This window comes from Corvus hawaiiensis, chromosome 22 (assembly GCF_020740725.1).
Source record: "Corvus hawaiiensis isolate bCorHaw1 chromosome 22, bCorHaw1.pri.cur, whole genome shotgun sequence".
Lineage (NCBI taxonomy): Eukaryota > Metazoa > Chordata > Aves > Passeriformes > Corvidae > Corvus > Corvus hawaiiensis.
The window spans coordinates 7456809-7482274 of record NC_063234.1 but is presented as its reverse complement, the minus strand read 5'-3'; the positions used below and the strand labels follow the sequence as shown (position 1 = coordinate 7482274).

At 58.0% G+C, this 25466-nt stretch overlaps 1 protein-coding gene across 2 annotated transcripts in view; it reads left to right on the top strand.

Annotated features, from left to right (window-relative positions):
• PAX7 (paired box 7) overlaps positions 1 to 24621 on the top strand; it is a 106652-nt gene extending 82031 nt beyond the window's left edge. For both annotated transcript variants that reach the window (XM_048326702.1, XM_048326701.1), the window contains exons 8-9: positions 19028 to 19274; positions 24032 to 24621. In XM_048326702.1, the coding sequence (XP_048182659.1) occupies positions 19028 to 19274; positions 24032 to 24147 (363 nt within the window). In that variant the 3' untranslated portion in view covers positions 24148 to 24621. The remainder of the gene's footprint in view (positions 1 to 19027; positions 19275 to 24031) is intronic.
• The last annotated feature ends 845 nt before the right edge of the window (positions 24622 to 25466 follow it).

Genomic DNA, 25466 nt, shown 5'->3' with positions numbered 1-25466 from the left:
ATTCAGCATCCATCGCTTCTCCTGGCAGGGACTCCACAGGCTGCGGTGGCATCGCTTGGTTCCCTCCCAGTGCCACCTTCCTTGTGGTGGCATCACTTTGTTCACCTCCAGTGTCACCTTTCCTCGTGGTGGCATCGCTTGGTTCCCTCCCAAGGTCTCCTTCCTCGTGGTGGCATCGCTTGGTTCCCTCCCAGTGTCACCTCTCCCTGTGGTGGCATCACTTCGTCCTCTCCCAGTGTCACCTCTCCCTGTAATGTCATCGCTTTGTTCCCTCCCAGTGTCACCTTCCTTGTGGTGGCATCGCTTTGTTCCCTCCCAGTGCCACCTTCCTTCATCCCTTTGTTTGCCCCAAGTGTCACCTTCCTCATGGTGGCATCTCTTTGCTCCCAGTGTCACCTTCTTTGTGGTGGCATCACTGTCTTCCCTCCCAGTGTCACCTCTCCCTGTAATGGCATCACTTTGTTCGCTCCCAGTGTCACCTTCCTCCAGCGTCACCTTCCTCGTGGTGGCATCGCTTGGTTCCATCTCAGTGTCACCTTCCTTGTGGGGACATCTCTTTGTTCCCAGTGTCACCTTTGTGGTGGCATCACTTTGTTCGCCCCCAGTGTCACCCTTCCTCCAGTGTCACCTTCCTTGTGGGGACATCGCTTTGCTCCCAGTGTCACTTTCTTCATGGTGGCATCGCTTTCTTCCCTCCCAGTGTCACCTTTTTCTGTGGTGGCATTGCTTTGTTCACACCCAATGTCACCCTTCCTCCAGTGTCACCTTTCCTTGTGGGGGCATCACTTTGCTCACCCCCAGTGCCACCTTTGTAGTGGCATCACTTTGTTCATGCCCAGTGCCACCTTCCCTCATCCCTTTGTTTGCCCCAAGTGTCACCTTCCTCATGGTGGCATCTCTTTGCTCCCAGTGCCACCTTCTTTGTGGTGGCATCGCTGTCTTCCCTCCCAGTGTCACCTCTCCCTGTAATGGCATCGCTTTGTTCGCCCCCAGTGCCACCCTTCTTCCAGTGTCACCTTCCTCGTGGTGGCATCGCTTTGCTCACCCCCAGTGCCACCCTTCCTCCATCCCCAGGCTCCTCCTGGCAGTGACGATGAGCAGCCGGCCAATATTCCCCGATTCCCTTGTCACTCCTGGTTTTTTCCAGCCTGGAGAGCCGGGAATGAGGCCGGCTGATCTCGGCAGCGCTGACAGGGACGAGGCTTTGTCCCCTCCTGGCCGGGCAATGCCGCAGTGACCCCTCGGCAGGGACGGGGGGATCTGTGGAGCTGCTTTTGCGCTTGGACAAGAACGAGTGGATAAATCCCTGCGGATGCTCTGGGATGCGTCTCCCGGGGAAATGAGGCGTCTTCCCTCATCCCGCTGCCGGCCCGAGCGCTCCCCGGTGTCCTTGGGAGACAGAGCCAGCCTCGGCGATAAGAGGAGCGCAGTCCCCGCGCTGGGATGGCTCCAGCCGTGCCGGCATTCCCAGGAGCCCGCAGAGAGGGACGGATGGCCACGCCATCCCTGAGCTCTCCCCACCACAGCAGGGCCGGGGACGCGGCAAAGCCTCTTTTCCCTGGCGAGCGGCTGGAGCAGCGTCCTTTTCCCGGGATGTGGGGAGGGAAGGAGCTCTGGGAACGGGGGAAGGGCTGAGCTCGGAGCTGCTGCCGGCAGCGCAGATGAAACCGGAGAGGGAGGGAGGGAGGGAGGGAGAGAGGGAGAGAGGGAGGGAGGGGGACGCGGAGGAGCGAAAGGTCCCCAGCTGGCTGTGAGTGGCATCTGCGCGCGGAGCGCAGCCTCCAGCTGAGAGCTATTTCACTATTTATTTACATGTAATTATTGCTATGAGGTGCAGATATTAACACTGTCAAGAGCAATTTGCCCTGACATTTTTCACTCGCTCTGTTCCCCTGACGTTCCGGGCTGGGTGGGATTTTTTTTCGCTGCCTCTCTCCTTGCCTCTTCCCTCCTCTCGGCCCCGCTCCGCTGCGGGCACCGCGCTGCTTTAATCCCGCGCCCTTCGCAACTCATTAAACTTTGAAATTTAATTTTGGGGGAGCGCCTCCCGCCCCCGCCCGGCCCCCGCCGCCCGTGCGCAGCAGCCGAAGCATTCCCAGCGCGAACAAACCGAATTTACCGCTGGCCGCGTTTTCAATCGCGAGGCAATCTCGGCCTCGACCTTCGCTGCATCTCAAACACCCCAAAGGTGCCCAAGCGTTCATGGCGGGGACCCTCGGAAAGCGAACGCCGGACAAAGATGGTTTTGTCCAGCAGCATAAAAATCACCTCCCGCTCCAGGACGGGGGGGTGGGGGCGGATCAGCGACCGCTTCCCACTTTTTCAGCCCCATTTTTTCCACCCCGTTTTTGCCCCCTTCTCTCTCCCCCTGCCTGATTTCAGTGGTTGGTGATACTTCAAATTAAGACTTCCGGCCAGCGCCGGAGCCCTGATTTAACGAGACAGTTGTTGGATGTCATTTAATAAATCCCAATTGTGCGTCAGGACTCGTTTGCCGCCCGGCAGCGGGGACGTGACGGGCGCGGCTCAGCCCGGCCTGGCTTTTCCCTTCAGCCGAGAGGGGAATTGGGATCATTTCACAAATCCTTCATGCACAATCAACCCTCTTCCTCCTCCTCCTCTGCCACTCCAGGATTCCCACTCGTGGTTCATGCCCATTCCCACTCGTGGTTCAAGGACCAGGAGGGAGAATTTGGGACTGGGTGAGCGTGCCAGGGTTGGATCGAGGCTGTTCACGGAAGGGGTAAATCCCATAAATTCTGGGTATTCCTGGGAGCCTGCGCCTGCTGGGGTTTTTGAGAGGGATTTTAATGATCCCTTGGTTTTATCTGCAGCACTTTTGGCCCTTTTTTGGTCATTCTTAGGGTGGGACCAGGCTCGGCTTCCACTCTCTGAGCTTTGCAGGGCAAGAAAGATTCAGGAATGAGGGGCTTTCCCCCTCTTCCCTTTTCTCCTGGATTTGCTTTCTGGGGAAGGACACAGATATCGAGCCAGGCCCGAGGGGAGAAGGTCAGGCCCCAGATGTGAAATATCCGGTGTTTTTTGGGGGGGATTTGTTCCTCTTTGTGTGCAGGCGACACGAACAAACGGCGATGGGAACGGCCTCGTTACACACGGCCGCGTCCTGCTGTGCACCTGTAACCCCCATCCCGAAGGAAAAGGGATAACCGGGATCCCGCTGTGCACCTGTAACCCCCATCCCGAAGGAAAAGGGATAACCGGGATCGTTGGGGACGAAGAGGAAATTTGGGAAGAGCGAGACGGGGTCGTTCCGTTCAGCGCTCTCCAGTGGGTTTGTTCTTCCCTCTTTGCAAACAAAAGGACAGAAACTATCACGAGCGGATCTTTAATTTTGCTTTTTGTCACAAATCGCAGTGTTTTGTCTCATTTTGGCCTTTCCCTCAGAATTTCGGGTTTGAGCTTGGGTCCCTCACCCCTTCCCGTTTCCACGGATGCCAACAGAAAGGTTTTTTCCCTCTAGAAGAAAATGTTGTTTATCTTTCCCACAGCGTTTCGCCATCACCTGCTGACCCTTTGTCAACCTTTCCTAGGACGAGCTGGGATTTAAAGCCAGAGCTTCTGCTTTTGTGACCGCCGGGTTTGGGTTTAAATCAGAGCCCAGTGTGGAAATCCCACATTTTCTGTTCTCAGCTCCTCCTCCCCACCCCATTTCTCTGCGTGGCACCGAAACAAAGCTGATAAAACCTTATCAAACCTTATCAAACTCCCTTAGATCTTCCCAGGGATAGGCCTAGAGAGACCCCAAATCACCCCGTGCTCTGAAATTCTCATTGCTGGGCTTAACTTAACCCAAGGCTGGCTGGAATGAGCCCGGCAGTGTTTGGGATGCTCAAATTCCTGCTCCCCGATAAACCCCAGTGCCAGGTCGAGTTTTGGCCTTTTTTTGGCTCGAGTTTTGGCCTTTACTGGGCTCAAGTTTTAGCCTTTCTTGGGCTCAAGTTGTGACCTTTCTTGGGCTCAAGTTTTAGCTTTTTTCAGGCTTGTGTTTTAGCCTTTTTGGGACCAAGTTTTGGCCTCTCTTTGCCTTGAGTTTTGGCTTTTCTTGGGCTCAAGGTTTGGCCTTTCTTGGCCTCGAGTTTTGGCCTTTATTGGGCTTAAGTTTTAGGTTTTGTGGGGCTCGAGTTTTGACCTTTCTTAGGCTCGAGTTTTAGGTTTCTTTGGGCTTGAGTTTTAGGGGGTTTTATGGCTCAAGTTTTGGCCTTTCTTGGCCTCAAGTTTTAGCCTTTCTTAGGCTCGAGTTTTGGCCTTTCCTGGGCTCATTTTTCGGGGGGAAGGGGAGAGCTGAGCCCTGCCCCGCCTGCTGCTGGTGTTGAGCGCTTTCATCAGCTCAGAGCCCTTGGAAAAGGGCAGAATCTTGCAGAACTGAGGCAAATTCCTGCTCTTTATCTCCCCGGGGGTGTCGGGAGGCTCGGGATCTCCGCTCCTGCCGGGGTTTGGGGGTTGCTCCACGCTCCAGAAGCCCCAGAATCCCTTTCTTCGTGTGTGTGTGCGTGCGGACAGGAGGTTTTTCTTCTCCTCATAATGACCAGGGCAGAATTAATCAGGCCGGGGCTTTACTGCCGCTGACCCGCGGGCACCCACAAAGCCCCGGCAGCAGCTGGTCCATACATTAACTCCGCTCTGCCTTAATCTCACCGGGTTTAAGACTGGCTCATCGTGAGGCAGGGACGGGAGCAGGCGGGACATGGAGATTTTCCCAGCGTCTCTCAGGTGCCAAAGCTGACGAGGCTCAGGGCAGGTAAAACCCAGGCTGGGCTCTGGTTTTTGGGGTTCAGCTTTTCCCCAGAGCCCCAAACTCCGTGCAAAGGCACCTGAAAAGCTCCGGCAGCAGCTGGGCCTTACACGAACCCCGCTTTTCCCTAATCTCGCCCGTTTTGAAATCATAGTGAGGCAGGGATTGGAGCAGGCGGGACATGGAGATTTTCCCTGATGGGGCTCAGGGCAGAGAAAACCCAGGCCAGGCTCTGGTTTTTGGGGTTCAGCTTTTCCCCAGAGCCCCAAACTTGGTGCAAAGGCACCTGAAAAGCTCCAGCAGCAGCTGGGCCTTACGTGAACCCCTCTTTGCCTTAATCCCGCCGGTTTTAGGACCGAGGCAGGGGCAGACGGGACAAGGAGATTTTCCCTGATGGGGCTCAGGGCAGGGAAAACCCAGGCCGGGCTCCGGTTTTTGGGTGTTCAACTTTTCCCCAGAGCCCCAAACTCCGTGCCAATGTCGCGGTTACTCTGAGCTGGGATCCGAGCTCGGAGCGGGATGGGGCCGGGACGGGGCCGGGCAGCCGGGCCAGGACCGCGGGCGGTGTCGCCGCCGCCGGCAGCGAGGACGCGGTGACATGTGGCAGCTGTGCGCGCTGCGTCCCCGGCTTGTCACTGCCCAGTGCCTGCCACAGCCAATCTGTGTCCTAATCGCCAGCAATTAACACGAAACACTTCGGCCCCTCGCTCCCCCCGCCCCCAGCGCAGACACCGAGCCCCGGAGCTCGGGATAAAGAGGGAAGAGCCCCCCCCCCCCCCCCCCCCCAGGCGCGACCCTCTCCCCCTTCACTTCCCGCTAACTCAGCGCAACCAATTAGGCATCTGACACCCGCGCTGGCTGACAAATTGTTTCTGTCATCTGCTCTCTGTCTTTCATTAAACGGGAGGCGGAGGGGGGCTCGCGAGGGGAGGGGGCGGGAGATGTGATCTCCCATGCTTAGCGAGGCCAGATACATTAATTACAAAACGGCCATTTGCGGCATGAAAACGCATTAATTAAATTTATGCAATCATTATCTTTAAATAGTCATATCTTGGAAGCGATCAGCCCTTCCTGAGTCTTCCCTCTCCTCCGCTAAGTAGCTCTAATCCTTTTTCCACCATTTATCTCGGGATCAGCGGTGCCTTGTGCGCTTTTAAACTTCTGCGGCAGGAGACGCCTCAAAAACTCTGCTCGAGCCGTCGAGGGAGTGGCAGCCGCGCTCCTGCCCTTGGACGGGCACGGAGGGAGGATTTGCCAATTTTTTGGGGGCAGGTTTTGCGTCAAGGTATTTCCATTTAAAAACTCGCGGCTCAGCCGGGAGTGGCGGGGTTAAGGAATAAAGTTCTGGCGTTGGTCCGGGAGAGCGAGGGGTGAGCTCCGTCCCATCCCGGCCGGTGGATGCGGGGCTGTTTGCCTCGGGAAAGGTTTGATTTCAACGAGGCAGCCACCTTCCATCAGGGCATCATTTCCCCTCAAAAAATCGCTTCGTTCGAGGCCGTCGGTGGCGCCCGTGAGAAAAAAGATGGGCTTGAAAAGAGGCGTTTCGTTGCTCTGATGCTCCAGGCTTCTTGGCTTTGTAATTCTAAAAGATATTTCATTTCCGAGCACCTTCAGAGGTGGCCAAAAACCCGAATTGGGCCCGGCGAACGGGCAGGAAGGGTGAGGTGTTAAAGCCAGGAGCTTCTGTTTTCCTCCCTCGTTGTTCAAAAGCTTCCCCGGGTTGTGATGAGCACACAAATAAATAATCACCGGGAATCCAGCGAGCTCTGCGCCGCTACCCCAGGTACGGCAGAGCCGAAATACCCGGGGAGGGATTAATCTCAGCCCCTGCTTAATTAAGCACCTCCGACTCCGCAGGAAAACTCCATCCAAAGGGCTTTTGGAGAGCTGGAGGACTCGGGGAGGGATAGGATCTAAACCCCGGTCCCTCGGGGCTTTCTTATCGCTGCGGGGGAAAGATTTTGTTCTGCTCTTTGTGTGCCTGCACCGTTTTTAATCAATCCTGCAGGGTTTTATTCCCACTGTCCGCAGTTCCTGGTGGGGCAGTGCCCAGTCAGACGGGATCCAGAGCGGGGGGGGCGGTTTGGATCCAAACCCCGCATGCTGGTCGGAGCCGGGAGTTTGGGATCGAAACCAGGTAGAATCTGGGGTGGGAAGGGAGTAAATCCTGCCAGGTTTCTCCCATCCGAGGGACAGGAATGAGCTCTGGGGTTTCAGAAACAGGCTCGGGCACTGCTTGCCCTGCCCGGAAATCCCCTCGGCCGCCCAGGGGTCCGCAGCCTCCTCTTCGGGATGGAGCTGGGGCTGTTTGGATCCAGCGGGGCAGGAGCAGTGTGGAGGTGATGACAAAGAGGGAACACAAAGGGCTCCTTTTTCCCTGGACCATCTCTGGGAATGGCCCTTCCTGGAGGGAAAGGAAAAGCCTGGAGCAGAGCAGGGGAAGAGGTGGCTGAGCTGGAGCATCCGAACTCCAGGGGCGGTGCTCCTTTATCCCGGTTTTCAGCCGGGATCCCACTTCCTTCCCACTGTTTGTTTACACTCCAGACTCTGCTCCGTGGTGGATGTAGCTCCGTTATCCCTGATTCCCGATTTTCTGGGAGGGTTTAGAAGGTCGTATTTGCCTCCTGAAACACCGCAGTGCTTCCCAGCAGCACGGGGAGAGCACGTGGCGCCGTGCAGGGCTGGGAACGGCATTTCCTTGGATTCGGGAGCTGGGATTTTCCTTTGGGTGAAGGAAAAAGAGGTCCTGACTTTAAAAATTCCCTCCCACTGTGGCGGCCTCAGAAAACCCAACCGGAGCCGAGCATCGCCTGGGATCCTGCTCAGTCTTTGGGGCGAGCTGGGAAGAGAAACCCTCACCCTAAAAAACTCCTGGAATGGGGAAAGCGAGCAAACCAGGAGCTGGCGATGGGATTTTCCCTTTCCTTGGCCAGCTCGGGCCATTCAGTGCTCGGTGCTCGGCCAGCGCTGCACTTGCTGAACTCACCAGCGCTATCTGTCAGACGGGAGCCGGCACGGGCGTGTTTGGATCCAAACCTCGCGTGGTGTTCGGAACCAGGAGTTTGGGATCAGGACCAAGCAGAATTTGGGGTGGGGGCGAGTGAATCCTGCCAGGTTTCTCCCGTCTGAGGGGCAGGAACGAGCTCTGGGATTTCGGAAATCTCTCCCCGTGACCTCTCCCGATCGACGCCGGGAGCCCCGCAGGCAGCGCCTGGGCTGAGCGGGTGTCCCTTACACCGCGCTTAAGCCGGGCCTTAACTGATTAGAGCCGGGATTGATCAGAGAGAGGGAGGGAGGGAGGCAGAGAGGAGCCCGGGGCCGGGGCTATCAGCGCACGGAGCGGGGCTATCAGCGCACGGAGCGGGGCTATCAGCACACGGAGAGGGGCTATCAGCTCACGGGGCTATCAGCGCACGGGGCTATCAGCGCACGGGGCTATCAGCACACGGACCGGGGCTATCAGCGCACGCGGCTATCAGCACACGGAGCGGGGCTATCAGCTCACGGGGCTATCAGCGCACGGGGCTATCAGCATACGGAGCAGCCTCGCCCGGGGCCCGGCGGTGCCGCGGGGGTTTCTTTGTGGTGCAGCTCCTTTCACAGACAGTTGTTGGATGTCATTTAATAAATCCCAATTGTGCGTCAGGACTCGTTTGCCGCCCGGCAGCGGGGACGTGACGGGCGCGGCTCAGCCCGGCCTGGCTTTTCCCTTCAGCCGAGAGGGGAATTGGGATCATTTCACAAATCCTTCATGCACAATCAACCCTCTTCCTCCTCCTCCTCTGCCACTCCAGGATTCCCACTCGTGGTTCATGCCCATTCCCACTCGTGGTTCAAGGACCAGGAGGGAGAATTTGGGACTGGGTGAGCGTGCCAGGGTTGGATCGAGGCTGTTCACGGAAGGGGTAAATCCCATAAATTCTGGGTATTCCTGGGAGCCTGCGCCTGCTGGGGTTTTTGGGAGGGATTTTAATGATCCCTTGGTTTTATCTGCAGCACTTTTGGCCCTTTTTTGGTCATTCTTAGGGTTGGACAGAATGGACAGAGGCTCCCCCACACTCTCAGAGAAAAAGTGGGTGCAGAGGGGCCTGAAGAGGGCTCAGAGCATCCCAGGAAATGTTTGGAAGCACCGCGGGGGCTGCAGGGGCAGCGGGCACTGCCAGGAACGGGAATGGGAATGAAACCAGGGAGGGAAGGAAAGGGAGGAGGTGAACAGGAGACCTTGGCGTGAATTTGGGTCCGGCTTTGTCGGACTCCAAGAGGAATAAGAGAGGTTCCTAAAGCAGCTGGAATTCGCTGAGACCCGGCTGGGCTGCGTGGGGTCCCCTCGGTGCATGGGGGGTCCCGCTCTCACTGCACGGCCACAGGTTTAGGACAGGATTTTAGGGAATCTCCGGCTGTGTTTGTGTCTTTCTTGGCATTTCGTATCCCTCACCAAGACCTCAAAGCTTTTCCTTCCCCGCCTGACCCCACCCAGTCTGAGCTTACACAAAACAGACCCAGAAGCCACAAACTCGGCCCATTTCCAACCCTAAATCCTTCCATTGGTTTGGGAGTGTTTAGGAATTCCAGTTTCCCATGGTTCTGCCTTCCTGCTTTCCCATCCCGGGTGATTTTGTTCCCAAACTCCACGAGCAGGGATTCGCATTCCTGCCACGGACACGCAGGGTGAAGCGTCCTGGAGACGCTTTGCATTTCACCAGGGGGATTTTCCCGTGGACACTTTCCCTTCCAATGCATTCACGGAGAAGCGTAGGATTCAATCCGTGGAGGACGGAAGCAGCACCAGGATGGAGTTGGGTGATTTTTGGTGACTTAAAAATCGGGAGGACGGGGCAGCTCCGTCCACTGAGCGGCACATGGGGGAATCCCGGGCCTTATCCTGGTTTTCCTCTATAAAACATCACGGCAATCCCAAGGAAATCAGGGAAAAAGCTCCGTGCTGCTGGGCCACGAGACAAGCCATGGTGCTGGTGGGTGGTAGAGCACAAACGGCCCCTTCCCCGAGGGGAGCTGCCCGCCAGTGCCCGACATCGGAGCCCTGTGAGAGTTTGGGGTGTCGAGGCGCTCGAGTCCCTCCCGGTTCTGGCAGGGAGGAACTGCTCTCTCCTGGCTTTTCCCGGTCGCTGAAATCGATGGCCACAGACCTGGGACCCCGCTGGCCTCCCCCAGCCCCACCCCACCCCACAAAACCTCTCTGTGTGTCCTCCCTGCTGATCCAGCCTGGCCAGGCCTTTGCCCCCTGCTTTTCTCTGGGGGACAGCAGAGTTTGGTGTCGCAGTGCCAGGGACCGTGGCTCGTGTTCCCGAGCTGAGGTTGGTGTCCCAAAGCCCAGTTGGGTGTCCTAAAGCCCAGTTGGGTGTCCCAAAGCTGAATTTGGTGTCCCAAAGCCCAGTTGGGTGTCCCAAAGCTGAGTTTGGCGTCCCAAAGCTGAGTTTGGTGTCCCAAAGCCCAGTTGGGTGTCCCAAAGCTGAGTTTGGTGTCCCAAAGCTGAGTTTGGTTTCCCAAAGCCCACTTGGGTGTTCCAAAGCCGAGTTTGGTTTCCCAAAGCCCACTTGGGTGTTCCAAAGCCGAGTTTGGTTTCTCAAAGCCCACTTGGGTGTCCAAAGCCGAGTTTGGTTTCCCAAAGCCCAGTTGGGTGTCCCAAAGCCCAGTTTGGTATCCCAAAGCTGAGTTTGGTGTCCCAAAGCCCAGTTGGTGTCCCAAACATGAATTTGGTATCCCAAAGCCCAGTTTGGTATCCCAAAGCCGAGTTTGGTTTCCCAAAGCCCAGTTGGGTGTCCCAAAGCCCAGTTGGGTGTCCCAAAGCCCAGTTTCATGTCCCAAAGCTGAGTTTGGTATCCCAAAGCCGAGTTTGGTGTCCCAAGCCCAATTGGGTGTCCCAAAGCTGAGTTTGGTGTCCCAAAGCCCACTTGGGTGTCCCAAAGCCCAGTTTGGTATCCCAAAGCACAGTTGGGTGTCCCAAAGCTGAGTTTGGTTTCCCAAAGCCCAGTTGGGTGTCCCAAAGCCCAGCTGGGTGTCCCAAAGCTGAGTTTGGTGTCCCAAAGCCCAGTTGGGTGTCCAAAGCTGAGTTTGGTATCCCAAAGCCCAGTTGGGTGTTCCAAAGTCCTGTTGGGTGTCCCAAAGCCCAGTTTCGTGTCCCAAAGCTCAGTTGGGTGTCCCAAAGCCCAGCTGGGTGTCCCAAAGCCCAGCTGGGTGTCCCAAAGCCCGGGACCGTGGCTCATGTTTCCGGACCAAGCAGTTTTTAACGTAATTCCACTCTTCCCCTCCGAACGCCGCTTCTCCCGAGGGATTTCTAAGAGCCCTTAGTGGACGTTTGACCCCGTGGTGCTTCCGATTCCCGTGTGGGATTCCCGCTGCTCCTTCCCAGAGCACCCGCGCCAAAGCCGTTCCTCTTCCCCCTCCAGCCGAGACCTTCCCGTTCTTTCTGTGTAGCTTAGAACCTTTTCCTCAGACCTTGTCTGTAATTTGTACATCCCTACAGAAGCAGGGTGCCCAAAACAAGATGCAGTGCTCCCGCTGGAACCTCACCATAGCCCTGAACAATCAGGTAACAACTTCCCACCGCCTTTTCCCCGCTCCTCCTCCTCCTCCTCCTGCTCCCTCGGGCAGCCCCCGTGGCTCCGCTTTGCCATCGCATTCCCGGCTCCATCCCACCCCCAGCACCTCCCCGAGCCCTCTCCATCGTCGGTGTGTGGCAGCTTCCCATCCATCCAGCGGAGCAGGGCCATCGTAGGGCACAGACTCATCTCCATGTCACCTGCCGTGTCCCAGACCCCTTTTTCCCCGGCGCTGGAACATCCCTGGGATGTTTAAAGTGGCGGGAAGGCGCCGATGGCATTCCTGGGTTGGTTGTTTGCTGTTTGGGACCGCTTCGGAGGGGTCCGGTGTGCCCTGTCCCAGGGGGATGTAGGGAATGAAAGATTCGGGCACGTCGCGTCCCATTCCCAGCTCTCCACACGTTTCCCAGTGGAGGTTTGGGGCAGGAAATGGGGATGCCACAGCTCCCCAGCAGCAGCCTGGTAGCTGGAGGAGCTGTGGGGTTGTGGGAGCTCCTCTGCTGCTCCTCTCGGCTCGTGGAGGGGGATGAACACCCCAGGAGCAGCCCGGGTTTGTTAACCCTGAATCCTCCCAAAATCCAAGTGGAGACTCCAACCACAGCCTCGGTTACGCCCGGGAGGGCCAGGGCTGTGCTCGAGGTCACCGAGGTCACCCCAGAGGGAGGCTGAGGGGATCGCTGGGCTTGGAAAACACCTCCAGGAGTCTCGGTAACACTCCCACGCCCACCAACCCCCATCACAGAGCTCCAGTTTGCTCCAAAATCTGTCTGGGATGTGAGGAGCTGCATCCCGACCCTGGCTCAGGCATTTTCCCAGGTGCAGCAGGTGTGAATCCTCGACTGCAAAGCGAATTTAGTGGGTGCTTGGTTGGGAGCGTTGGGATCCAGCTCGGCTGGCTCTGGTGATTTAGAAGCTATTCGAAATTAATTGCTTGGTTTTGTGAGCGCAGCGCTAGCGATTGCCACACGAGCCATTCTAGTCCTACCTAGGGGCATATTTGCATATATTTATCCTCCTTTCAAGTGGAGATCTTTGGGGAAAGTGTATTTATCTCCTCCGAACTCTTTCTTCGGCTTTCAGTCGTCCTGCAGTCACCTCTTCATTTTGTTCCCGTTTAATGTATGTACGGAATAATCGACTCTTCCTCTTCCCGCCAAGTGGAAATGAATCCACGGAGATCAAAAAGCTTTAATGTGGGGAAGGGTTCTCCCTCTGCCGGGGAGCAGGAGCAGATGAACAGAGCGGGATAGGAAAGAACGATGGGAAAGGCTGAGCTGGGTTCACCCCAAAAACTGTCTGGGAGGGCAGGGCACGACCTGGAGCAGCCACGGGCGGCAGGGGCTGAGTTCCCTCCTGGAGGAAGCGGGAGAGCTTGGTCCTTGTCCTCAGTAAATCCCGGAGATCCAGCGGGTTTCCCAGCAGGTGGATTTTCCGTGCCCTGGGAAATGAAGTGGGAACAGTGCAGAAGCTGAAGCCCGGAGAGATTTCAGCCTCCCCGGCCGAGAATTTCCCGGTGCTTCTTGTCTGGTGTGGCATTGAAAAGTCCCAGCCCTGATCCCATTCCCAGCTTTTTTCCAGACAGGGAGGATTTCTCCCCGTTCCTTCTTGCCTGGTGTAGCTCCAAAGTGTCCAACTGATCCCATTCCCAGCCTTTTTTCCCAGAGAGGGAGGATTTCTCCCCATTCCCGAGAAACATCCCAGGCACGTCCCGGGCATATCCCAGGGACACCCCGGGTACATCCCAGGGACACGCCGGGTACATCCCAGGGACAGCCCGGGGACATCCCGGGCACATCCCAGGCAATTCCTGCCCCGCCCCAGCCCCGCGTCTGCTGGGGTTTGGTCTTCTCAGAGCCGTGGTGTCCCCCCGCTCGCCTTGGCGGAGCACTGAAGCACCCTGGGCATGGCTGTGTCCCAGGATGTGTCCCTGCTGTGTCTCTGAGTGTGTCCCCATCGTGTCCCCGCGTGTGTCCTCACTGTGTCCCCGGATGTGTCCCCGGGTGTGTCCCCAGATGTGTCCCTGGATGCGTCCCGGATGTCCTTGAGTGTGTCCCTTGACATGTCCCCAGATGTGTCACTGGATGTGTCCCTACCGTGTCCCCATGTGTGTCCTTGAGTGCGATGTGTCCCCAGATGTGTCCCCAGATGTGTCCCTGGCTGTGTCCTCAGTGTGTCCCTGGACGTGTCCCCTCCGTGTCCCTGGATGTGTCCCCGGGTCTGTCACTGGATGTGTCCCAGGATTGTCCCTGGCTGTGTCCCTGGCTGTGTCCCCACTGTGTCCCCAGATGTCCTTGAGTGTGTCCCTTGACATGTCCCCAGATGCTTCACTGGATGTGTCCCCACCGTGTCCCCATGTGTGTCCTTGAGTGTGATGTGTCCCCAGATGTGTCCCTGGCTGTGTCCCCAGATGTGTCCTTGCCATGTCCAGGAGTCAGTGGGGGTCACCCGGTGGCCTTGGGAAGTTGCCAAGGCAGGGAAGGAGCCGTGGCCACTCCGAGGATGTCCCGTGGATCTCGGAAGCCACCGAGCAGCAGCAGCTGGCCAAGGCCTGGCCACCGAACCTGGGCGCTGCCCTCCCCTTCTCCACCCCTTATCTCTCCCCATCACTCGGGTGCCCCTCCAGCCCCTCCTGACCCCCCCCCGCCCTAAAACCCGGATCCTGATTGCCCAGCTGGAAGGTCCTAATTGCGCTTCCCTCCCCAAAGCCGCCTCCGTTTATCATAAAGGGTGCACATTTCCCCTGCCGCAGCTTCCACGGCCAGAGGCCCTGAGGGCCAGCTCAGAAACGGAGGGAATTAATTACTTTTTTTTAACTCCCCTTCTTTTAAAGTAGGGGAGAGAGTGATGAAACGTCCCGGGGGGGAACGGGGGGGAGCTGCTGAGGAGGGTGGGGAGGGAGGCAGCAGCAGGAGGTGAGGGGGGAGCTGCTGCTTTCATCCAGGAGGGTCTTTGTGCATCAACCTTGGGCTCCCCAACGCCTCTGGACCTCTCCCTGCTCCTCCCCACCACAAAGGTGACCTCGGGAGAGGGAGCTGAAAGCTCCTGGCACCAAGTGTGAGCCCACGGGATGGATTTGGGACAGGAAAAGGCACGGGGAAAGGGAGAGGACGGGGATGAGAGGGAGGGAAAGGGACGGCTGTCAGTCCCGGTGATGGACAGGGAGCAGATCTCCCCGCAGATAAAACCTTGCAGATGTGGAGTGCGTATTGATTTTTGGTTAGTCATGATAATGCACCAAGAAGTCATAAATTAGAAGCCAGCAAGGTCAGAAAGGAAAGGCAGAAGGACTTTGCATTCTTGAGGAGGGGATCCAGAGTTCAAAAGTTGCCTGGAAAATGAGTTTCTCCAGCTGGAAGGAGAAGTCAGGGAACACAGGCCTGCAGGTTTTCTGTGCTGGGTGGCAAGGAGAGAACAGGAATCTCCGCTTCTCTCTCGTTATCCAAACACCTTTGTGTCCTGGCGTGGGGAAAATCAGAGCTGCCCTCGGCTGAAACCGGGGAGCTCGGCCCCAAATCCCTCCCAGCCTCTCTGGGAAGGGCAGGGGCTTCCCGTGGGCAGCGTTCTTGGAGAGGGACTAGAGAGTTTGGGGGCTCAGCTGAGCTGTCAGGGTCCCCTCAGCCACCCCAAATCCATGGGAACATCCAGGTGGGATGGGCATCCCCACCCCAAATCCATGGGAGCATTGGGCTGGGATGGATCCCCAACTCCAAATCCATGGGAGCATCCAGCTGGGATGGATCCTAACCCCAAATCCATGGGAGCATCCAGCTGGGATGGGCATGCCCACCCCAAATCCATGGGAGCATCCCACTGGGATGGATCCCCACCCCAAATCCATGGGAGCATTGGGCTGGGACGGGCATCCCAACCCCAAATCCATGGGAGCATCGATCTGGGAGGGATCCTCATCCCAAATCCATGGGAGCATCGCACTGGGATGGACCCCCACCCCAAATCCATGGGAGCATCCAGCTGGGACGGGCATCCCAACCCCAAATCCATGGGAGCATCCAGCTGGGATGGGCATCCCAACCCCAAATCCATGGGAGCGTCCCACTGGGATGGATCCCCCACCCCAAAATTGTGGGAACATCGATCTGGGATGGGCATCCCCACCCCAAATCCATGGGAGCATCGGGCTGGGATGGATCCCCACCCCAAAACTGTGGGAGCATCAATCTGGGAAGGATCCCCACCCCAAAACTGTGGGAGCATCAATCTGGGAAGGATCCCCACCCCAAAACTGTGGGAGCATTGGGCTGGGATGGATCCCCGCCCCAAAACTGTGGGAGCATCAATCTGGGAAGGATCCCCGCCCCAAAACTGTGGGAGCATGGGGCTGGGATGGATCCCCGCCCCAAAACTGTGGGAGCATCAATCTGGGAAGGATCCCCGCCCCAAAACTGTGGGAGCATCGGGCTGGGATGGATCCCCTGCCCCAGCCTCTGCCCAACCACGAACCCGTTCCCCACCCAGGCAGGGCTGGGAGGGAATCCCGGATCCTGATGTTCCCACTAGGGATTCCCAGAGGGAAATTCAGCCGGTCCTTCCCAGAGAGGGGCCTTGGGCCGGGCTGAGCTGTCCCTCAGCAGGGGCAGTGTCCCTGCAGGGATTCCAGGGGGGAACAGGCACCGGGAACTCCCTGGGACCGGGGCTGCCGGAGCTGAGGCCGGCCTGGAGTGACTTCCCCAGGGGCAGAGCTGGGATTAGGAACCGCTCCCGATTCCCACTGCTTGAAGGCAACCCCTTTTTCCTCAGCAGGATTTGTGGAAGCATCGCTCCGCTCCCTGGATCCGCAGTGTGAATCTGGCTTTCATTTGCCAGCGTTGCTTTCCACCCCCTGTTTTTCTGAAAGGAAGGGTTAACGCGGCTCTCGCTGGCTTGGGGGGGCCTTGCCTTTCCTCGGGGTAATAAAAAGCAGCTGAGGGACCCTTGGGGACACGGCCAGGAGGGAGAGCACACAAACCCCGCTGCTCCCTGAGTGATTCCAGTCGCCTTTCGCTGCCCAGCGCACGAAATCTCCTCTGCACCTGCAGGGCTTGGCTCACACCCCCAGCCAGGCAGCACTTCCAGGCCTGGACAGCTCAGGAGAAAGTGCAGAGCTTCCCAAAAACAACTCACCATCCACTCGTCTGTGTCTTCCGTGCATGTTTATTGTTCTAAACGCCCGGTTCCCCTCGTGAATTCACCCCAGCCACCTCCGGGTGCCGCCGGGGGAGGGTCCTGGGAGTCCCTCAGGACAGAGATCCGGCACCTCCAGCCCGGGGGATGCTCCAGGCCGGAGCTCTCCCTGCACCGAGGGGATTGGGGGATGAACCGGATCAGAGTTCGTGACCCTGCTTTAGGGGGAGCCCACAAATAACTCTGCAGCTGGAAAAGCCACTCCAGGCTGCCCTTCCGTGATTTCCCCGCTCCCGCAGGAGCCTGGGGGCAGAGGGGTCTGTGTTCCACCCCCCAGGGCAGCACGGCAGCCCCAGTCCTGGATTAATCCGCTCCCCTGAATATTTAAATTCCCCTCCTCACCCCCCCAGGCCTTGGGCTGCCGTGGGCCAGGGAGCTCCACGGGCACATTCTGGCTCCGAGTTCGGGCTGAACATCTTCATCGAGGCACCTTGGGCCTTCAGCCCTGTGATGAGCTGAGCCTGGAGGCTCTGGAGAGCTGTTTTAGGCTCTGGCTAAGCCTCGGTGTGGGGACAGCCGAGCCTGGCTTAAGTTTTGGGGAGCAGCAGCAATATCTGAGCTCGGTGAGGGGTGGAAAGGCTGGAGGAGGAGCGGGGTGGTCAGCGAGCCCGCGCTGGGGATCAGTGAGCTCTCTCTGGGGGGGCCAGTGAGCCCAGGATCGGGGTCAGTGAGTCCGAGCTGGGGCTCAGTGAGCCCTGGCTGGGGGCAACGAGCCCATCCCTCGCTCCAACCTCATTCCCGTGCCCCAAATCCCACACCCCAGGCGAGCCCCGCGCTCGGGGTTAGATGGATTTTCCAGGATTTTAAGCAACCCCCCGCTCCCGAATTCCCCTCGCGGACCAAGGCCCGCGGAGGAGCTGAGGCGGGAGGGGATTTTCCATCAAGGCAAAGCATCTTTGCAGCTCTCCCGAGCCCTTCCGGGGGGAGGAGGAGATGCTTTAGAAAGCAGAGGCCAGCTCGTGGCTGGGCATTCATCCCGAAGGTGAGGGAGGAGGGGCCGGGGAAGGTGTCGGGGTGAGCAGGAAGGGGAACCTCGGCCCCATCCACCCCCCCCGTGTCCCTGCCGAGAATGCAGCCCCGGCACAAAAGCTCACCAGGCCGCTGCCGGGGGATAAAGGGCTCATTTTACCACTTGCCAGGCTCCAAATATTTCCAATTTGCCACTTTAATTGATGTCAATAAGGTTATGCTAAATTCGGAGATTTGGAGCCGCTCAGCATCTGAGCGCCGGCCGGGCCCCCCGAGGTGACCGTCCCCTGTCCCCTCTCCCCCCTCCGCAGCCCGAGAGGCTTCAGGAACCCTCGGCCCTTCCCTGGCTCCTGCAAAACCCTTTCCACCCTGAACTCGGAATTACCCCGGGGAAATCCCGCTGATCCCTGCCGGGATCAGGGTCCCCGTGTGAAGGGCAGAGCCTCACCCCGAGCTCAGCCCTGGGAACAAATCTGGCATTTTTTTTTTTTCTGAAAAAAAAAAAAGGGGGAGAAGAAAAAAAAAAAAGTCCCAAAAACCAACAAAACCCTAATTAGCTCATCTGGTTCAGGTCTCCAAGCAGGAAGGTTTCTTGTGTGCAAATCTAATTACATTTTCCAACCAAGCACTGAAACGAGCCGGACCAGGACCTGTTACCCTTTAACATTTGGGGGCAAAGAGAACTTGGACATTTCAGCCCCTAAAGCTGCATCAAAGCCAGCGAGGGTTTGATCTGCTTCGTCTGGGGAGCTCTGCAAAGCAAGCCCTGCTCTGACTTCCCAAAAAAGGCGCTGTCCTCTCATCGTTTCTTTAGGAAAATCGGGATTTTTCTCCCTGTTTTCCGTGGCTCCCGTGCTCGTCCCTGCCAGGGCGGCAAAATATCCCCGAAACCCGAGGGGGCTGAGGAGGAACTTCTCATTCTCCCCGTTCAGGACTTCCAAGGAGAGCCCTGAGGCTGTGGGGGCTGCCTGGGGAGGTTGGGGGGAGCAGAGCTCGGCTCTCCCACCCGGCCAGACCCGTTTGGACGTTGTCCATCACAAAACACCATTTTTGGGCTGTTTTCCCATTAAAAAGCACCATTTTGGGCTGTTTTCCTATTACAAAACACCATTTTTGGGCTGTTTTCCCATTAAAAAGCACCATTTTGGGGCTGCTTTCCTATCACAAAACACCATTTTTGGGCTGTTTTCCCATTAAAAAGCACCATTTTGGGGCTGCTTTCCTATCACAAAACACCATTTTTGGGGCTGTTTTCCCATTAAAAAGCACTATTTTAGTAGCTCTTTTCCTGTGAAAAAGCACCAATTTTCATGGCTGTTTTCCTATTAAAAAGCACCATTTTGGGGCTGTTTTCCCATTAAAAAGCACCAAATTTATGGCTGTTTTCCTATTACAAAACACCATTTTAGTAGCTCTTTTCCTATGAAAAAGCACCAATTTTCGTGGCTGTTTTCCTATTAAAAAGCACCATTTTTGGGCTGTTTTCCCCTTAAAAAGCACCATTTCGGGGCTGTTTTCCTCCCCCCCGGCCCCTGACGCTCTCTCCGGTGTCTCTCTGCAGGTGATGAGCATCCTGAGCAACCCCAGCGGGGTCCCGCCGCAGCCCCAGGCCGATTTCTCCATCTCTCCCCTCCACGGCGGCCTGGACACCACCAACTCCATCTCGGCCAGCTGCAGCCAGCGCAGCGATTCCATCAAGTCCGTGGAGAGCCTCCCGACCTCGCAGTCCTACTGTCCCCCCACCTACAGCACCACCAGCTACAGCGTGGACCCCGTGGCCGGCTACCAGTACGGCCAGTACGGCCAGAGTGAGTGCCAGGCTGGGCCTGCCCCTTCCCGGGGAGCGGGGGAAGGTGTGGATGCTCCGATTTATCCAAATTCCGTCTGTTGGGTGGGGTGCCCGTGGAAGTTTGTCCGTCTGGAGGTGAAAAGGGGATCTGCTCGTCACGGATTGCTCCTCCCTTTGTGGTTCAACGTGAAACCCTCAATGAAATGTTTGAGGGGAAACCTTTCTGTCAGCGAAGGGCAAACCCCGGCCCCCTTCTCGTTCCCCAGTTCCCCCCGGGCTCTGGGAGAGCTGGGATTGGGATCCTGAGCCTGCCCCTGGGAGCTGGGAGGCTGCGGGAGCCGGGCAGGGGGGGACAGGGACAGCCTGGCCGGGGTTGTTATTCCTGCTGGGTGACAGGGACAGACAGTTCAGGTGACAGGGACACCCAGTTGGGTGACAGGGACACCCAGCCAGGGTTGTCATTCCCGCTGGGTGACGGGGACAGACAGTTCAGGTGACAGGGACACCCAGTTGGGTGACAGGGACACACAGCCGGGGTTGTTATTCCTGCTGGGTGACAGGGATAGACAGTTCAGGTGACAGGGACACCCAGTTGGGTGACAGGGACACCCAGCCGGGGTTGTTATTCCCGCTGGGTGACAGGGACAGACAGTTCAGGTGACAGGGACACCCAGCCGGGGTTGTTATTCCCGCTGGGTGATGGGGACAGACAGTTCAGGTGACAGGGACAGCCTGGCCAGGAGTGTTGTCCCCGCTGGGTGACGGGCACAGCCTGGCTCAAGGTGCTGTCCTGGCTGGGTGACAAGGACAGGCTGGTCGGGGGTGACAGGGATGTTATTCCCGCTGGGTGACAGGGACCGTCCAGCTGGAGGTGTTATCCCGGCTGGGTGACAGGGAAAGCCTATCCAGGTAACAGGCACAGCCCAGTCAGGGGTGTCATTCTGGCCGGGGGTGACAGGGACAGCCCGGCCCGGGGTGCTGTCCTGTCTGGGTGACAGGAACAGCTCATCCAGGTGACAGGGACAGCCCAGCTGGGTGACAGGGACAGCCCGGCCGGGGGTGCTGTCCCCGCTGGGTGACAGGGACAGCCAGTTCAGGTGACAGGGACAGCCCGGCCGGGGGTGCTGTCCCCGCTGGGTGACAGGGACAGCCAGTTCAGGTGACAGGGACAGCCCGGCCGCGGGTGCTGTCCCCCCTGGGTGACAGGGACAGCCAGTTCGGGTGACAGGGACAGCCCGGCCCGGGGTGCTGTCCTGTCTGGGTGACAGGAACAGCTCATCCAGGTGACAGGGACAGCCCAGCTGGGTGACAGGGACAGCCCGGCCGGGGGTGCTGTCCCCGCTGGGTGACAGGGACAGCCAGTTCGGGTGACAGGGACACCCGGCCGCGGGTGCTGTCCCCGCTGAGTGACAGGGACAGCCAGTTCGGGTGACAGGGACACCCGGCCGCGGGTGCTGTCCCCGCTGGGTGACAGGGACAGCCAGTTCGGGTGACAGGGACACCCGGCCGGGGGTGCTGTCCCCGCTGGGTGACAGGGACAGCCAGTTCGGGTGACAGGGACACCCGGCCGCCTCTCACCTGCCGCGTTAGCCCGGCCGCGAGCGCGCTCCGAGCGCCGCTGCCCCGGCGAGGGTTAAAGGTGCATCCTCTTCCTGCGGGAGCGCTGCCGCTGCCCGTCCTCGCTGACCCGTCCTCGCTGACCCGTCCTCGCTGACCTTCCCTCCCCTCGGCCGCGGCGCTTTGCCCCGCTCCCGTCAGAGCCCTTTAATGTCCTGAACTCCGCGGGCTCAATGAGAACCGGCTGTGGCGGCAGACGGGATCAATAGCGGCCCCCCCGCCCCTCCTCTTTTTGTTTGTCGGGAGTTTGATCTGTGACCCCCTGACCTTCCCCTCGCTTCTGGATGCGGGGCTGGACACACGTGCTATTGATAAAAATCTTAAACAAATTCCGATACCATGTATTTCCAATAAAGATTCCCTTGGGCGAGGCGTTAGTCACACCCACGTGTGTAAAAAATAAAACACGGGGTGGGGGCGGCGGGGGGGCCGAGCTGCGGCTGAGAGGGAAGGAGAAAGGAGGGTTTGTCTCGCTTTGCTGCAGGAATTTTCAGCCGAGCTGCTCGCACGGCCCTGGCTGCGTTGTTTTCCGGGCCCCCCTGTCCCGGTTTCTGTCACCCCCTTGGTGACGTTCGTCCTGCTAAGAGCAGCCCCTCACGCGCTGTTGACCTTGGAATAACATTTTCTCCCCGCTTCTCCCAGTCCTTTGCAGGGAATTCCAATCCCTCCTCCTTTCGGGGTTCTTCACTTCCTTTCGGATTCCGTTTAAACGCCCGTCAGTGTGAGGTGACCCCCGCGGGGGTTATTTATTCAGATCAGGTGTTTCTTCCCGCTCTGATGCGGCATAAAAAGCATCAAAACTCTTTTTTTGGGGTTGTTTTTTAGGTGAGAGAATATATTAATGAGCCAATGCAAGGTATTATTTGGATTATATATAATGTAGTGGTTATATAGAATATTTATATTACATTATATTACATTATATTACATTATAAATATTATATTATATAAATAATATCATTTATGTGTACATATTAATAATTAATATTATATTATATAAATAGGATCATTTTATAAGTGTAAATAATAATAACTAATATTTTATTGTATAAATAGGATCATTTTATAAGTGTAAATAATATAATATAATATAAATGGGGGTTATGGTGTTGGGGCAGGCTCTGTGTGACAGGGGACATTCGGGATTTCCCAAATCCCAGGATTTGGGGATCGCAGCTCTGTGGCTCTGATGGCCTCTGGACCTGGCAGAGAATCCCTCTCCCCCCCACTTCTCCTCATTCCCAGTTTTACAAAAACAAACCCAGCCTCACTTTCCCTCTCACTTAAAGAAACAAACAAATACCCAGAGCCCCTTCTGTAAATTTCTGGGTTTATTTTGGCTTCTGCCCCATTAAACCAACAAACCTCATCCCTGACTTCTGGCCTGGGATACCCCGGTGCCTCTGGACTGTCCCCACTGGCCCAGAAAGGAATATTTTGGGTTTTTTCAGTAGGATGGGATTGCCATCGAATTCCCAACTCCTCCCTGGGGCACGACGGGCTCTGCTCCCAGGGAACGAGGGACAGGACAAAAGGAAACGGCCTCAGATAGCCCCGAGGGAGGGTCAGGTTGGATTTTAGGGGAAATGTCTGCATGGAAAGGGTGGTCAGGCACCGGCACAGGGAGACGCCATCCCTGGGACTGCTCCCAAAAATGGGTATTGGATGCTCGGAGACAGCGTTTGGGGCTGGGCTGGGCAGCGCTGGCTTAAGGGCTGGACTCGGTGATCTCAGAGGGCTTTTCCAACCTCAGCGACCATTCCACGATTTTGTGGGCTCCAACAGCTCACCCCCCTCCTTCCCGCAGCAGCACCCAGCGCGGGTGACACCGGGGACAGAGCCACCACCACCCCCCACCGGCGCTGTCCCAGCAGTGAAATCCCCCTTTCCCCGCGGCCTCCCAGAGCCAGCGCTCCACGAGGTTCCCTGAAACATCAGGAGACCGAGCGGGAAAGTTCTGGATGAGAGCGGGAGCTGGGCGTGGAACCCTGTGGAAGGTGGAGGCACCACAACCAACGCTGGTGCTGCTCCAGTTGGGTTATCCCAGGATCCTGGCAGCTCCACCGGATCCGTGCCGCTTCCAGAGCCGCTCCACGCCACCGGAGGGGAGCGGGAATGGTGGATCCGGGCGGTGCCGGCCGCTCCCAGAGGCCGGGGCCGCGTTAATGATGCCGGTGATGGAACGCGGGAGCGTGAAGGGAATTCTAATGGATCTGCCAAGTCTAATCAGGATTGGTGCGTGGAAGGGGCTCCTCTGGGGCCCGCCGGTGACAGGACGTTGATGGCTGAAATTTGTTTACTCATTGGCACCGATCGGGCAGCTCCTGCCAGCTCCTGATTAACCTAATTGGGGCCATTAGAGGCGGGGAGAGGGACTTTGACTGAAGGCCGGCTAATGAGCAGTGTCACCGGCCTGTCCCAGCCCTGTCCCCTCACCCCGGAGCTGGGACCTCCCATCCCCTCTGGAGCTGGGGCTGCTCCCCCTTCCCAGATGGAGGCAAGGGAAGAGGTTTTCTGTGGGATGAAGGGAGGCAGAGCTCAGCCGTAAGTCAGCAGCGGGCGAGGCAGATCCAAGCCCAGGCCTGGGGAGCTTCCGCTGGAATCTCTGGAGTCGCTTCCAGCAGCATCACTGGCAGCAGGAGCCTGGAAGGTTTATCCCAAACCTTCAGCTCATGCTCAGCTCCAGGCAGCTCCCTCGGAACCCCCTTTTTCCATGGTGGAATTTTAGCTCTTTTTGGGTGTTTATGGAGATTCGAGAGCCTGCTCTCCCTTGGGCTGTGCTGAGTCCCAGCAGGGCCTGTCCCGCTCCTGGCAGCCCCATCCCAGCTCTGAACCCCTTCCTGGGATGTCCCTGCTCTGGGTGACAGTCCCTGGGCTGTGCTGAGTCCCATCAGGTCTGTCCCGCTCCTGGCAGCCCCATCCCAGCTCTGAACCCCTTCCCGGGATGTCCCTGCTCTGGGTGACAGTCCCTGGGCTGTGCTGAGTCCCATCAGGTCTGTCCCTCTCCTGGCAGCCCCATCCCAGCTCCGAGCCCCCTTCCCGGGATGTCCCCAGGGTGGGTGACAGTCCCTGGGCTGTCCCTGCTGCTCTGCGGGGCTGAAAGTCTTGGTCACCTAAGGTCCCCCGTGTCCTCACTGTCCCTTTTCCCTCCTCCTGCAGCCGCCGTGGATTACCTGGCCAAGAACGTGAGCCTGTCCACGCAGCGCCGCATGAAGCTGGGCGAGCACTCGGCCGTGCTGGGGCTGCTGCCGGTGGAGACGGGCCAGGCCTACTGAGAGCCCCGGCAGCGGGACCCGGAGAGGCCTCTGGAGAGAGCACCCACCCTCCCAGGGATCCTTCCCGGCCCCCTCCCACCCCGCTGCGGAAAGAGGGGGCAGCTCTCCAAGAATCCAGAGCATTCCAGAGGCAAGTCCGGCCTCTGCGGCCTGACTCCTCCTGTGGCCAGAGACAACGGCTTGGGTGCATTTATTAACCCCAGGCCCAGCCCTCCCTCCGAGCCCCCCTGGCCACGGCATTCCCCCACACTCCAGGACTTTCCAACTTTCCATTCCCTAGGTAGCTGGCACAGTCAAAGCCAAATTGAGCTTTTTTTTAAACTTTCTTTTTTTTTCCCCCCCTTGTAAAGGAGGGGGGAAAAAAAAAAAAGGAATGTTTCATTTTGTTTCCTTTTCTTTCCATCGCTGTAAATTTGGTGAATGTTGTATAGGAAGGAATAACCCAGCTGAGCATTAAGGGTGATGTAAATCGGGACCACGGAAGACCTATGGACCAAATATAAGGACTTGTTTAAAAAAACAAACGGACAAACAAAAAACCACAAGGACGGACGAAAGCAGAAAAACATTTATTCAAGGACAGCAAATTTCCCCAGCCCAGCCTCTCTTCTCACTGGTGGCTTCCCAAAGCACGGCCGGACGGGCCGGATTGCTGCTAAGCAGGGGCAGGATTGGAATTCCAGCCAGCCTGGGACCTTTGGAAAACGCGAATGGCTGCAGGAGGAGCGGGGACCGAGGGCACGGCCACGAGCGACGCTCACTTCTCCTCGGAGGGACCAATTCGGATTGTCACCCGATTGTCACCCGATTGTCACCCGATTGTCACCGCCAGCACGGCAGCAGAGCGGACAGCGCCGGCCGGGCACGAGGAGGGGCTGCGGACACACCCGGACACGCTGGGGACACGCGGCACGGCTCCGGGTGGCCCCGCTGTCCCTGAGCTGGCCACGGCAGCAAGGACGAGAGGGCAGGGCCACTGCGCAGAGCCGGGTTCTGCCACGGGAGTCACCGGGAAGGGACCGCAGCCGGGTCTGGAGGTGCTGCCCCGCCCGGGGATGGACGTGGGGCCGGGGGACACGAGCTGAGGGGTTTTTGCAGCAGCCAGGACGGGAAGGGGCTCGCAGCCGCCTCTCTCCGCGCTGCAGGGCCGGGATTCACCTTCCCGAGGCGTCCCCTCGTCTCTCGCTGCCAGGAGGAAGCTTTGCCCCATCCACCCACCCCCAGCTCCCACCGCAGCCCAGTCTCTGCCCTTCCCTCTGCTGCTGGAGCCTCTCTCGGTCTCCCTGCCCCTCTAAGCCAGATTCCCTGGATTTATCTCC